Here is a 12194-nt window from a genome sequence, read left to right on the forward strand (position 1 = left end):
CCATCAATTCTAGTTACATACTCTGTTGAAATGAAGGAGACGTACGAACATATCAGCCGAATTCGTCATAAAAATAATTATCATGATTACAAATGGAAACTTTGCTCTTTGTCTCAGCCGAGCCCAAGACAAACATTACATAGTACGGAACTGAAACCGCGAGAAAAATTTACTCCTGTTTTTTGTGGGTTCCCAAATTAAAAACATTACCAAAATTCGATATTTATTGAACACTTAATCAACAAGAAAAACATGCTTGGCTTGCATTCCAAAACTTTTTGGGTGACCACAAAAATGATTATTATGTGATTCACGTCGAGGATTTGCTGTTAACGTACAAGACCATTGGATGTAACATGTCTCTTAAAGGACACTTTCTTCACTCGCACCTGAACATTTCCCCTTAAAATTTAGGAGCAGTCTCCGATGTAAACGGGAAACGTTTCCAGCAAAACATTGCTAAGATGGAGAAGAGATTTTTAAGGAAGTGGAATGTAAGCATAATGGCGGAGTACTGCTACTTTTTGAAACGAGATAGTTGTACTTCAGGGTATAAAAGGAAACAAGCACTAAATAGTGGAACATATCTTTATTATTTATAATTGTCCCCAGCTAACATACTTAGTTCTTTTTATCCTTTTAAGTCAAATAAATTTATTATTATTATCAAAAAGTGGTAAAAATAGACGTGTGGTGTTCCCCCGAGAATGGTGGTTGATGGAAGCAGACGACATCGACAGTTATATTTGAATTCAGAACGTTATTTAAAAATAATCATCAAGAAGAGTGACAGGGCTTAATTCTTATTTGTTTATACACTCATTCATATATTCGAATTATTCAGATGTCTAAATTGTATGGATAAATTTGATTGGACTGTCGTCACAGTGATTTAGAATAAGTGAACAGTTTAAACACAAATATTATTATTTATTTTTACAATTCTTCGAAGTTGCTGGACAATTTTTTTTTAGTCTGTCTACAGAATTATCATGAATTTGTTAAATGAATATGAGCGAATTTCCATTTTCTCACTAAAGTCAACAAAGGGGTTAGTAGTTGTAATTAATAATCCGCAAGTAAACTACAGCAGAGAGCAAAATTGATATAGTACCTACCCTTTGGACGTATTCATTAAGTATGCTAAAACATCTAAATTTCATATCTATGTCTATGGAATTGAAATTGAAATATTAAATTCAAATTGTAGTTTGAATATAGTGCAATTTTCTGATCAATTTTATAAGGATATAAGATAATATAATTGGGTAATGAAATATTTTTTAGGAATATAAATTGTATGGATTTTGATATATTCGGTAGCCCCATCAGTCTAGAAATCTTCACTGTAGTGGGAATAAGTTGACAACAAAGAAAAAATTGTCATAATGACAAGAAATTTCGAAAATGGGAAGTAAAAAAAATCACCCTAGCAACGATCATACTCGTATTATTCATTAAATAATAACTCTAATAACATCAATCCGCCGCCAAAAAAGCCATGTATGCTAATTTTGAACCAAATCGGTATATATATAAACTACAGACATTCGAAAAACCATCATAATCGTGTTCAGGAGGTCTCAAAACGTGGGAAAAATGATGTGTCCCCCATTTTTCTTCTAGTCATGCCTACCGTAATAGTCTAATTTTTCCTTGAAAAATTCTACTAAAAATTCCGTATATTCGAAAGTTTTTTCAGAGCCGGGAAATCAAAATTCGATGATTGAATGGAATTAGATAATAATAAATCATCATGTTACTTGATGGTGAACTTTTGAAAATACTGACAAATAAATGTGATTGTGAATTGTCAGTACAGAAGTCTATAGTTATATCAGTCAATATTTACTCATGCAACCCAATAACACTATTTCAAATTTATCCGCGTTAGTTGAAACTAACAATCTATATCAATAAACACATTGATGATTCAAAACACCAAATTATCAAAAAATTATTCAAATCACAATAGAGGTATAACAAAAAACGGTGTCATCATGAGGTATAAATATCCATTCTACAATCAACTGATAAATTTCAATTCAGTGGCATAGAGCACTCAAAACATTGAAACTACCTAGAACACGAGAATGGTAACTATAAAAGTTGTTGCTAAAACCATCACCAAGAAAGGGGTGTCTAAAATACAAAATTAGTAAAAATTGATTTAAATCACTCACCTTTTTCACAAACATATCCTGCAACAGTAATACCAAGTCCTAAATCATCTTTTTTGAGCTCTACCTCATAGGTTTCAGTTTCGGGAAGCTCTGGTTCATGGTACGAAAAAGTCATGGGAAGTGCTTCTGGAAAATTATTTTCTGTTCCTATTCTCGCCAGGTATGGGACCAATTCCTGAAATGAGAATACAATATTTTTACGCAACCAACGAAATTAGAAAATTGAATTTTGAAATTATGATTACACAAAGAGCACAAGAAATATTTTTATTTCTTGCATTAGGCACACTTTTGGTACGCGAATAACTTTTGAGCTCGATTTCATTCCATATTGAAGCAAGAGGAGTTTTCTTGAGTTTCTATCTTCGCCGGTTAATACATTATTTTGTATCAAGAACTATTCACAAGTTATCTTGAATGTTCTATCTCACATTTTTATATCATCATTTTAGCTGTATCCCGTTGCTCTTATTTTATAATTTACGTTAAAATGGTGACAATAATCGTTTATTCTCCAGCGTTCGAGGTCCGTCATGCTTAAAAATATTTGAGAAAAAATAAAAATTGAGGCGAAAAGTGAATAATAATTATAAAATTGAATGGCTATTCAATAAAATAGGGATTGACTCTAATAAAATTAAGGGAGGGAGGAAACTCAGATTCGAATGAATCGGTTTTCTTTCATTTGGCAACTAAAAAAAGGCTGCGAATAAGGGAATCACCATCATGGAGAAGGATGAACAAAATAGACCAATAATAGTGGCCGGATCTCAGTCAGATTTTGGGGGGAATGAAATGGTTGCCAGCTACTGAAAAACCAAATCGATAGTAGAAACCACCCCTGTTGGTTGTCATAGTGATTCGATCAGTTTCGTATGATAATGAAGAGGTATATTGAAGTGGAGAGGAAGATCCTGTTGACTATTGCTGACTTATATGGTATTGATGGCGCAAAAATGTAGCCTCATCCAGTAAAGGATGGGGCTATATTAAATATAATAAAAAACGTGAACTAGCAGATAAATTCTCAGAGCTGAAGAGTAATTTCATCGGTCCTTAGTGAAATCAGAAATAGCAAGAAAATGGTCATCACCATTCACAAATCTCTGGCCTCACTGAGAGAAGCCTCAAATTTAGTTTCGACACATTGAAATTGAGACTTCCCAATAAATCCAAAAACAGCACATTAGAAAAAGGTGCAGGTTCTGCAAAGTATTCTGCACCACTGCGAAGCGGCCACTGAAGATTTGATGTTGTATTTGAGGGAGAACGATATAGATGCCGCCTTAGCACAAGAGAATTTGATCAATAAAGACAAAATTTTTGGATTTATGTTGACGAAGTTATTAGAAATAGACAATAGAAAGGAGCGGAGTGAGAAAGCTTTACAGAGAAAATAAGGAAAAAAATGACAAGTATAAGCTAAATCTATCTCCTGGCAAACCCCCGAAAAGCTAGAAAAGTTTATAAATAAAATTCTCTTGATGGCTTGTCCCATAAGCAAGACAAGTGAAAAGCTCAACCCTGGTGGAACCAAAGATTGAAGCAGTTTAAGAATATAACGTCTCACTTGAGATTAACATCATGTTTTAACAGCTTTTCTGAGAAAGCCTCTTTATTTGTTTGTGTCAAATTAGAAATTTTCTCGTAAAGGAGATTTCTAGAATATACTTACTATTCAAATGAGACTATAGCATCCGCAACAGTTAATAAATAATCTGATATCATACGTATCACGAAGATATACAGCTATCCTTTATCATGATATGATGATACACTGATAGTCAACTTTTTTCTATACTGGATTCGAAGTCTGGATAGCGATGGCAAGTAGAGATGTCCCTAGAAGATAAGGAGAAGACTGCTTTTACCACCGAACCTGGACTATGGTAATACAATGTCATGCCATCCGCTTTCTGTAATACGACCAGTATTATGTATGACTACAAGATAACTTTTGACCGAATTGAAGTTCGTGGAGCACTATTACCAGTATCTCTACAGAAGAAAGTTCTTAACGCATACTGACCATGCAGCACTCAATTGGATGATGCAGGTTAAGAATCTCAAGGGTCGGATCGATAGATAAATTAAATATCTTCAAATGCCTACTTCTAATCTAGATGGTTATGCCCAATAGACTTCAAACAAAGTGGGATCTAACAAAGTTGCAGTTCCAAGAAAAATGGTCATCCACTCAGGAACAGAAAACAAAGAAAATCGGCACCACATCTGCCAAGAATTATCAATATTCTCACCGGCACTGAAGACATATTGAGCTAAGTTGTCCGGGATTAGTGCAAGAAATGTACGACTTGAGCTACGAGTAACGCACCACACATTGTAAGAAACAGGAAAAAGCTACTTTAGACATCACTGGACCATTTCTGACAGCAGAAAGCGTTAACAAATACATTTTAGTTCTGATAGATAAAGTGAGTAAAAAGTTACGTCACTCTTTGCTCAAAGAATTCATCAACCGATATAATTTGCTCTTTGATGTCCACAGCAATCAATGAAGAAACTTTGATAGCCATATATTCCAGGAAATTTTTGAGAAACTGAGAATTAAGAGAACCGAGACAACCGCATTACATCCATAATTAGGCATACTAGTCGAGAGAATGAATAGGACCATTGGAAGATACCTGCCCAAAGTATTTCCCAGGTACCAGAGAGATTAAGACCTACTAATAAGTTCATCGGTGGATACCTTGCGAAAATTCTGTTTGGACAGTTAGTCCTGACCTTAAATTTGGCTAATCCAATTAAGAATCACCAGAGCAGCCACAAAATGATGTTTTTCTTGAAAACGGTTAATAAATGTTATTATTTTTTTTATTAAGGAATGATGGCAGTATTATAGAATTGGAAAAAAATAACATTTTATCCAGTGGCGGCTTGACCACTGCTACACGCCTGTGGAAAAAACTATAAAACTATATTTGTAAATCTTAATGACCCTAATGACACACAAGGTCTATGTGTATTATAAAATAAAAAAATCCATTCCTGCACTATAAGTGTGATGAATTCATTTGATTTACATTTATGGGATATTGAGAGTATATTTAAAATAAAAATCAACTACGATTTTGTATGAATATATTGACGAGAATAGTGGGTGACAATTTTGAACAGATTGTTTTCACAGTATATGATGCAGGGGCTCATCTATATACATTCCAATCTGCAAATTCATGTTTTCCTGGGTACATAAATTCGAAGATCGCCTCTGATGAAATTCATATCAGAAAATAAATTCTGCACATAAATGTAGGTAGGTACATATCATATAGTTGAAAATTATTATATCTAATATGTTAAGTTTTAAAAAATTTGGAGTCAACATAATTTTGAAAATACTTCATGTTTTCTCGTAACTTTACATCACTGCATGTCCTGGAGCTTGAAAACACACTATCGGGTGTCCTACTAATAGTTTTTACACTGTGGTCCAACACAATTCCTATAAAACAGTTGTTTAGCTTTATTCCATAGCTTTTTCGATACCATAACCTAATATATGTATAAAGTAACTGTGACACTTGAAGTAAAAAACACTGGACGTGGAAATTGACGTCATACTAAGCCCGCGAAAAATAGTGGCGTTCAAAACAAGCCAAATTTGAATAATTTAAATATTATTTTAAAAATTATTTTGAGAAAAAATATATTTTCTATCGAAATATGGCTTTGTAAAGAATAAATTAAAAATATGAAGAAATACATGAATATTCCCTATTGTCATTAATTAAAAACAAATGTAAGTATTGTGATATAAAAGGAGAGAAGTAAATGTGAAACGTGTAGTTACTTTTAGTGACGCCAGGCTGAATATAAATTTGATGGACTCTGTTATTCTTTTACTGTTTTACGTAAGGCTAAGCCAAAACCGGCTGATTATGTACCTATATACCTCAGCACTTTTCAGTTACGTGTACTTATTGCAAGTTGGTATGCAGTAATTTTCCCATCAAATACATATTCTAATGACTCAAGGAGACAAAGTGTCAATTAGTTTCAATTGTTTAATGCTTAAAATATTACAATAATGAGGGAACCTATAACATTTAAGAATCATCACAAAGTGATTGTTTCTTAGAATGCTCTGTACTCTGTTGTTACTTTTTCTATATTTCTTTCGTTCACAAAGGTAGCAACGTTCCCCGGATCGATCAAGATTCCCTTCTGATTAACTACTAACAGCCTCCGTTTCTCGTATTCATTTCGGGAAGGAAATTTATATCCACGCTTTCGCCTTGATTTTTTACAGGCTGGTTACTTTGCTTTTCTATATGTGAAGAAAATGTTTGTTATGTACAAGAAATAAGTTGTATTAACAAGCTTTTCCTAAGTACAGCTTTAGATATGTAAGGCGAATCCCAAAATGCAAGAGCCCATAGCTTCAAGCGTATTATATATCCTTTTCTCAAAATGGTATTAGTTATTCATCGACGCAGAGATAGATACTGGGATTTAGCGCCTTTTTGCAGTTTGGAGCAAATTTTTCGAAAACATCATTGATCAGAGCTACTTTTTCGCCACGTTTCCGTTCTTCTCGTATTTAAAAATTATGGAAGCAAGAAGAAATATTGTAATAAATTTGAATTAATCTCGAGCCTTAGCTGCTGGGATTATTTGGCGAGTATACGCAGAATTACCAGACCACAACATTTCTATACGTTCCCCACTGTTTTTCAAAGCACCAATTGTAATTACGAGGCCAATAAAAGCAGTCATTAAAGTGTTGTTAGAGGGAATAAACTTCTTTTTATTTATCGGATGATCACAATTCTATTTTTTTAATGCCTCGGCCTTATGATTTGTTTCTTTCCAATCTTGACATATCAATAATAGAAATACTCCTTTTATACTATTGATTTAAGAACCAATACATGTCAGCCCCGGAGTTTTTCTTATCTTGTTGCCTTCTCTTTACTACACCCTCGAACGGTACCTTTGACCAACAAGTTCCGTCTTAAGAGTGTTACCTAGCATAAAACTACTCGAATGAACTAAGTCTTTAATCATTAATCCACTTCATAGTTCCCAGTAATCATCTAAAATTCTTTATACTCCGGATCGTGATTCTTAAAATTACATACATTAGTTCTTCATCTGTTATGTTTGTGTTGTCCCAAATTCGTTTGGGAGTACCTACTAATTATACACACTTTAGACAAAAAGCATAAACAAACCTTCTTTCTTTTGAAATCTACACTCTTATAAAATAATACAGAGATTCACAGAGATCTACCGAGGCTATGCTTTCATGCACGAAAGGTATTCCCACTAAATTCCAAGTCATTTGTCTATTCAGTTCAATAAATAAAATAACTTAAAAAGGCTATGTGGGGTAGAAGAGTACCCTAAACAGAAACGGAAAAAGGTGGAAAATTGCCATCTTTGGAAAAGGTATATAATAGAGTGAGCTACATATTACTAGGTAGACATCACCCCATAAAATTTTTTTGCAAAAAATACCACAAAGATGTTCATTTATATACAACTTCTTTACTTACTTGTTACGTTGCGAATGAATTAAAATGTATTTACAAAATGTCTTGTATCAGATTCTGAATTACAAGAGCAAAAACTGGGTTAAGAGAGAATAATTATCGTGTGAATACGATGAATAATATAGGATAAACAAAAATTGTAACTAATTATTACACAAAACGTAACATGAAAATGAGAAGATTCTAAGCATAAAGTGGAAGGACCTTTTTAATAGACATTAAATTGTTTTAGTAAACATGAGATTAGTCGTGAGAGATATAACCAATATAATCTCAAAATTAGTTAGTTGTGATGCTGTTTACATAGGACAGATATCTGAATATTTAGGAAACAGTATAAGAGGCAAATAATGAAATAAGAGAATTCAACTGTATTTATAAATTGTTATAAAAATTTCATAAAAGTTCATATCCAAGTAAATAATCCTTGTAAGTTGTTCATATACACTTTGAAATAAATTCAGAATCCACTTCCAAATAGTTGATAATAGCTGGAGATATAGTTTTTTGTATGCAGGATACTTTTGTAAAGTTAACCCATAATCTATTTCCATATTTATTTTGCGAAGATCTAACAATTCATAATCGAATATCTCAATAAAAATAGAAGTACGGTCTACTTGTCAAAAAACTTTAAAAAAAACACTTATTTACATTTATATTTTCATTCCTCTTTTCTAAATTAATTGAAGGGGTCCTCTTGTTTCTCGGCTGTTTTTTTTACGTATTTTTTGATAATTTTTAATGGACCATTGATATAATCAAACTCATTGTTTTTGCATAATCTTTATAAACATTTAAATAAGCTTTACAAATTTTTTGAAGTCAAAATATATAATAGAATAAAAGTTGTAGTGGCCGACAGGAAGACATGAAAGTGAAAAAGGTGCTTGACGGTGGCCAAGATTGCGGCTGTTCTGCTTATCCGAAATCAGAAAACCAAACGGCATTTTAATCTTTATATTTATGACTAGCTATTGAACTAGAGTGAATTCTAAATTACAAAAATTGTCTTGTTTATACATTTCTGAAAATTACATTCTATTTTTTACTCATTTTTTCGCTCGTAGAAAAAAAACCATCGAAGCAATCTTGATAATCCTAGTCCAATCTCTGGGCGATAACATACTAAAGATGCTGTTTCAAAAAATGGTGTTTCGACAAAAACGCGTTTGAAAGTTCGCGCATGCGATTTACACTAAAACTTTCATCATCGCAACTGCCGCAGCAAAACTGAATTAACCAACGCTTCACGGCGTCTCAGTCAATATTCGAAAGCGTCTGTCAACGATCTCGACTCCCCTTCACTTGGGCCTAATTTACAAAAGGTTGAGGTAGTAGTTCGATTTAACGCACGCTCCGTAGGTATACCTGCTCCATTCCAGGGCCGTAACTTGTGAACCACTTCCAATATTGAAAAATCATTTGGCACACATTTTCTACACTTATTATGGATGTGGTTTATAGAAAAAATGGATTTTTTCACCCCAAAAGCTTGAGGATCCCTATAGTAATAGACAATTGAAACTTAAGAGACTTATAGTTTTATAAATAAATAACGGTAGAACTGTTTTACAAAGGCTTCAACGAACAGAATATGTTAATATTTTAGTCTAGAATAGGACGATAGGGTCAATCATATCTGATAATGTAATAGTATTTAGCATTATAATAAGCATTATGTTATAATCTACATGAAATGTGTTCAATTAAAACTCACTTGTAATTGAACTTCTGAATGATGACCAGTATATATGTAAGGCCCACGGTGAAATGTGGACGGAGAGGGTTGATACGCAAAAGCTTCTCCAGAAAGATGACGATCTAACTCGACAGGATCACCGAGTATCTTGGTTGGTACTATTGGCGCCATACTGCTCAACATCTGAAAACCAAAATACCATGGTTAAAAAAACTTCAAAAGTATAAACTAAATATGAACATGATCATAAAGCCATTTTCACCTATGTTTATATGTAGATTGATATAGTCGAGGAAACGGTTTCGATAAATAGCAATAAATTAACTTTGATGATTGTTATAAAGGCGCTGTTTTAACCACAACTGAACTTCTGTTGACATAAGTCGTCGAGCTCGTCCACAGGGCACAAGGCATGTGCAGCGCCAACTTTAATTCAGAAGCGACGTGCAATGGGAACACTGTCTGGTCATTTATATTTGAGATAGCACCGTATTCATTACTGCATTCTAGAACTGATCCAAAATACTTATAGAAAATCTTCGACATCAACTTAAAAAAATTGTTGCAGACAGTATCTTGTATATTGTCAAATATTGTAACTGAATTTTGAAAGAATTGAAAAGTCATAGACGTATTTGAGAATGTGAAAAAAACTCAGCATTTGAACTGTTAGAGGCCAATGTTATCGAACAACAAAGTTTGCTCGATATAACTCAATACGGTGGGAAACCAGTACCCTCAATGAAAAAGGGACAATTTATTTTTTCCTCTATTATTCCAGCCCATACATTCAGTTTTTCGGTTTATTGGGTGTGTGATTCACGTATCCAGCGAGGATTGTTACGTGACCAGTATCTACAATTATGTCGATTTACGTTTCCATTAATACAAAAAGTGGCCTCATCGCAGAACATAACATTACTTAAAAAATTTTTAGTTAGTTAGTTAGTCATTATTATTGCTGTTAGGGTACAGAACACAAACATTTCAAGATTCGTTTTCAGTTGATACAGTTTTTCCACACCCTGATTTAGATAAATCTTTTACTTTACATTAAATTTTTTTACCAATTTACTCACAGTAGATCTTGTTATGGGATTTCGGTTAGGACATAAATTATTAAAGATATTATACGTTTCATGTTGACTTCTACACCTTTCACCATATCCTAATATCATTAAAACATCAATTGTTTTTTTCTCAGATAAACGATGCATTGTGACTTTCAATAAACCTCAATAATAATAAATTATATTTTTGGCATTCAGCTATAGAAAAAACTAGATAAAAAATAATGAGTATTTCTTAATGATTTCGAAAAGCGATAAATATGGGTAATTTATTTGAAATAACGAAGTTCATTATTTTACCGGAAAAAGGAAAGATCTGACAACAATGTAAATACCACCATAATACCTGCCGTATCACAAGACACTTGTACACAAAAATTTATAAAAATCATACCGAGATAATAAAACTCACCCTGTATAAATATCTCGATGCAAAGGATGTAACGTTAATAAAAAAGATATATTGGAATCAGACGGCGGTAGTAAAGATAAATGACTTATTAACAGACGAAATACCAGTTGAGCGATGAGTAAGACAGGGATGTGTGCTGTCGCCAGTCCTATTTAACTTATATTCTTAAGTTATATTTAAAAAGGCACTATGGGGAAGAACAGAGGGAATGAAGATAGGCGGAGAAGTAATAAATACAATTCGCTTCGCCGATCATAGGGTGTTACTGGCAGAATCAATTTATGGCTTGCAATGCTTGCTTGAATGCTTGAACAGGGAGAGTAAAAAAATGGGACTCTCAATGAATACAAACAAGACAAAGTTCATGGTTATATCTAAAAACACAATCAACAATTGCCAACTACATCTTGATGGAAGAGCAAGCTACAAATACTTGGGGACCCAAATTATATCTGACTTAAATATGGACTAAGAAATCAAAAGTAAAATCGAAATGGGAAGAAAGGCATTTACCAAGTATAAAGCCCTGTTATGGAATAGAAATCTATCTCTAAACCAAAGATTAAGATTTGTACACTACTACGTATGGTCCGTATTATTATATGGAGTTGAAACTTGGACGCTGAAAGCTCGATAACAAAAAAGCTTGAAGCATTTGGATTCTGGCTCTATCGTAAAATGCTAAAGATCCCATGGACTGCAAGAACAACAAATGCAGAAGTGCCAACCAGAATAGACAGAGAACTATCACTGATAAGGACCATAAAACAAAGGAAAACGGCGTACTTAGGTCACATACTGAGAGGAGACAAGTATACTCTTCTGCAAACAATTATGCAAGGCAGTGTAGATGGTAGACGGGGTGTCGGGAGAAAGAAGAAGTCGTGGCTAAGGAATGTGAGAAACTGACGAATATGAGTCTGCCAGAATTGTTTCACATAGCAAAAGATAGAGAAGCATTTAAAGTAGTGGTCGCCAACCTCCGTTAGGAGAAGGCATCGAAAGAAGAAGAATATATACATACATCGTTTTAAAATCGAGCACAGATAGAACGCGATGCTTCTACCTTTGCTCGCTTTTGGTCAACATTCAAACATTTGGGGATCCATTTTGCAGCAAATTGACGTGAACTATATGATGAAAGCGTTCGTATGACGGTCTGATAAAATCATATCATGAACTGCATCGTTATTTTCGGGAACTGACACAGAAACTGGCCTTCCGATAGATCATCATCTTCAATAGAAAATTCACCTCTTTTGAAGCTTGCAGTCCAATTTTTCACGGTCGCATAAGAAAGACATT

At 33.5% G+C, this 12194-nt stretch overlaps 1 protein-coding gene across 1 annotated transcript in view; it reads right to left on the bottom strand.

The window, feature by feature from the left end:
• The window catches only part of LOC130894286 (uncharacterized), a 462711-nt gene that overhangs the window by 356261 nt on the left and 94256 nt on the right, over positions 1 to 12194 (bottom strand). The window contains exons 5-6 of the mRNA XM_057801000.1: positions 9426 to 9590; positions 2184 to 2358 (exon numbers count right to left, since the gene is read on the bottom strand). Of these exons, the coding sequence (XP_057656983.1) occupies positions 2184 to 2358; positions 9426 to 9590 (340 nt within the window). The remainder of the gene's footprint in view (positions 1 to 2183; positions 2359 to 9425; positions 9591 to 12194) is intronic.

The sequence above is a fragment of the Diorhabda carinulata genome, chromosome 5 (assembly GCF_026250575.1).
Source record: "Diorhabda carinulata isolate Delta chromosome 5, icDioCari1.1, whole genome shotgun sequence".
Lineage (NCBI taxonomy): Eukaryota > Metazoa > Arthropoda > Insecta > Coleoptera > Chrysomelidae > Diorhabda > Diorhabda carinulata.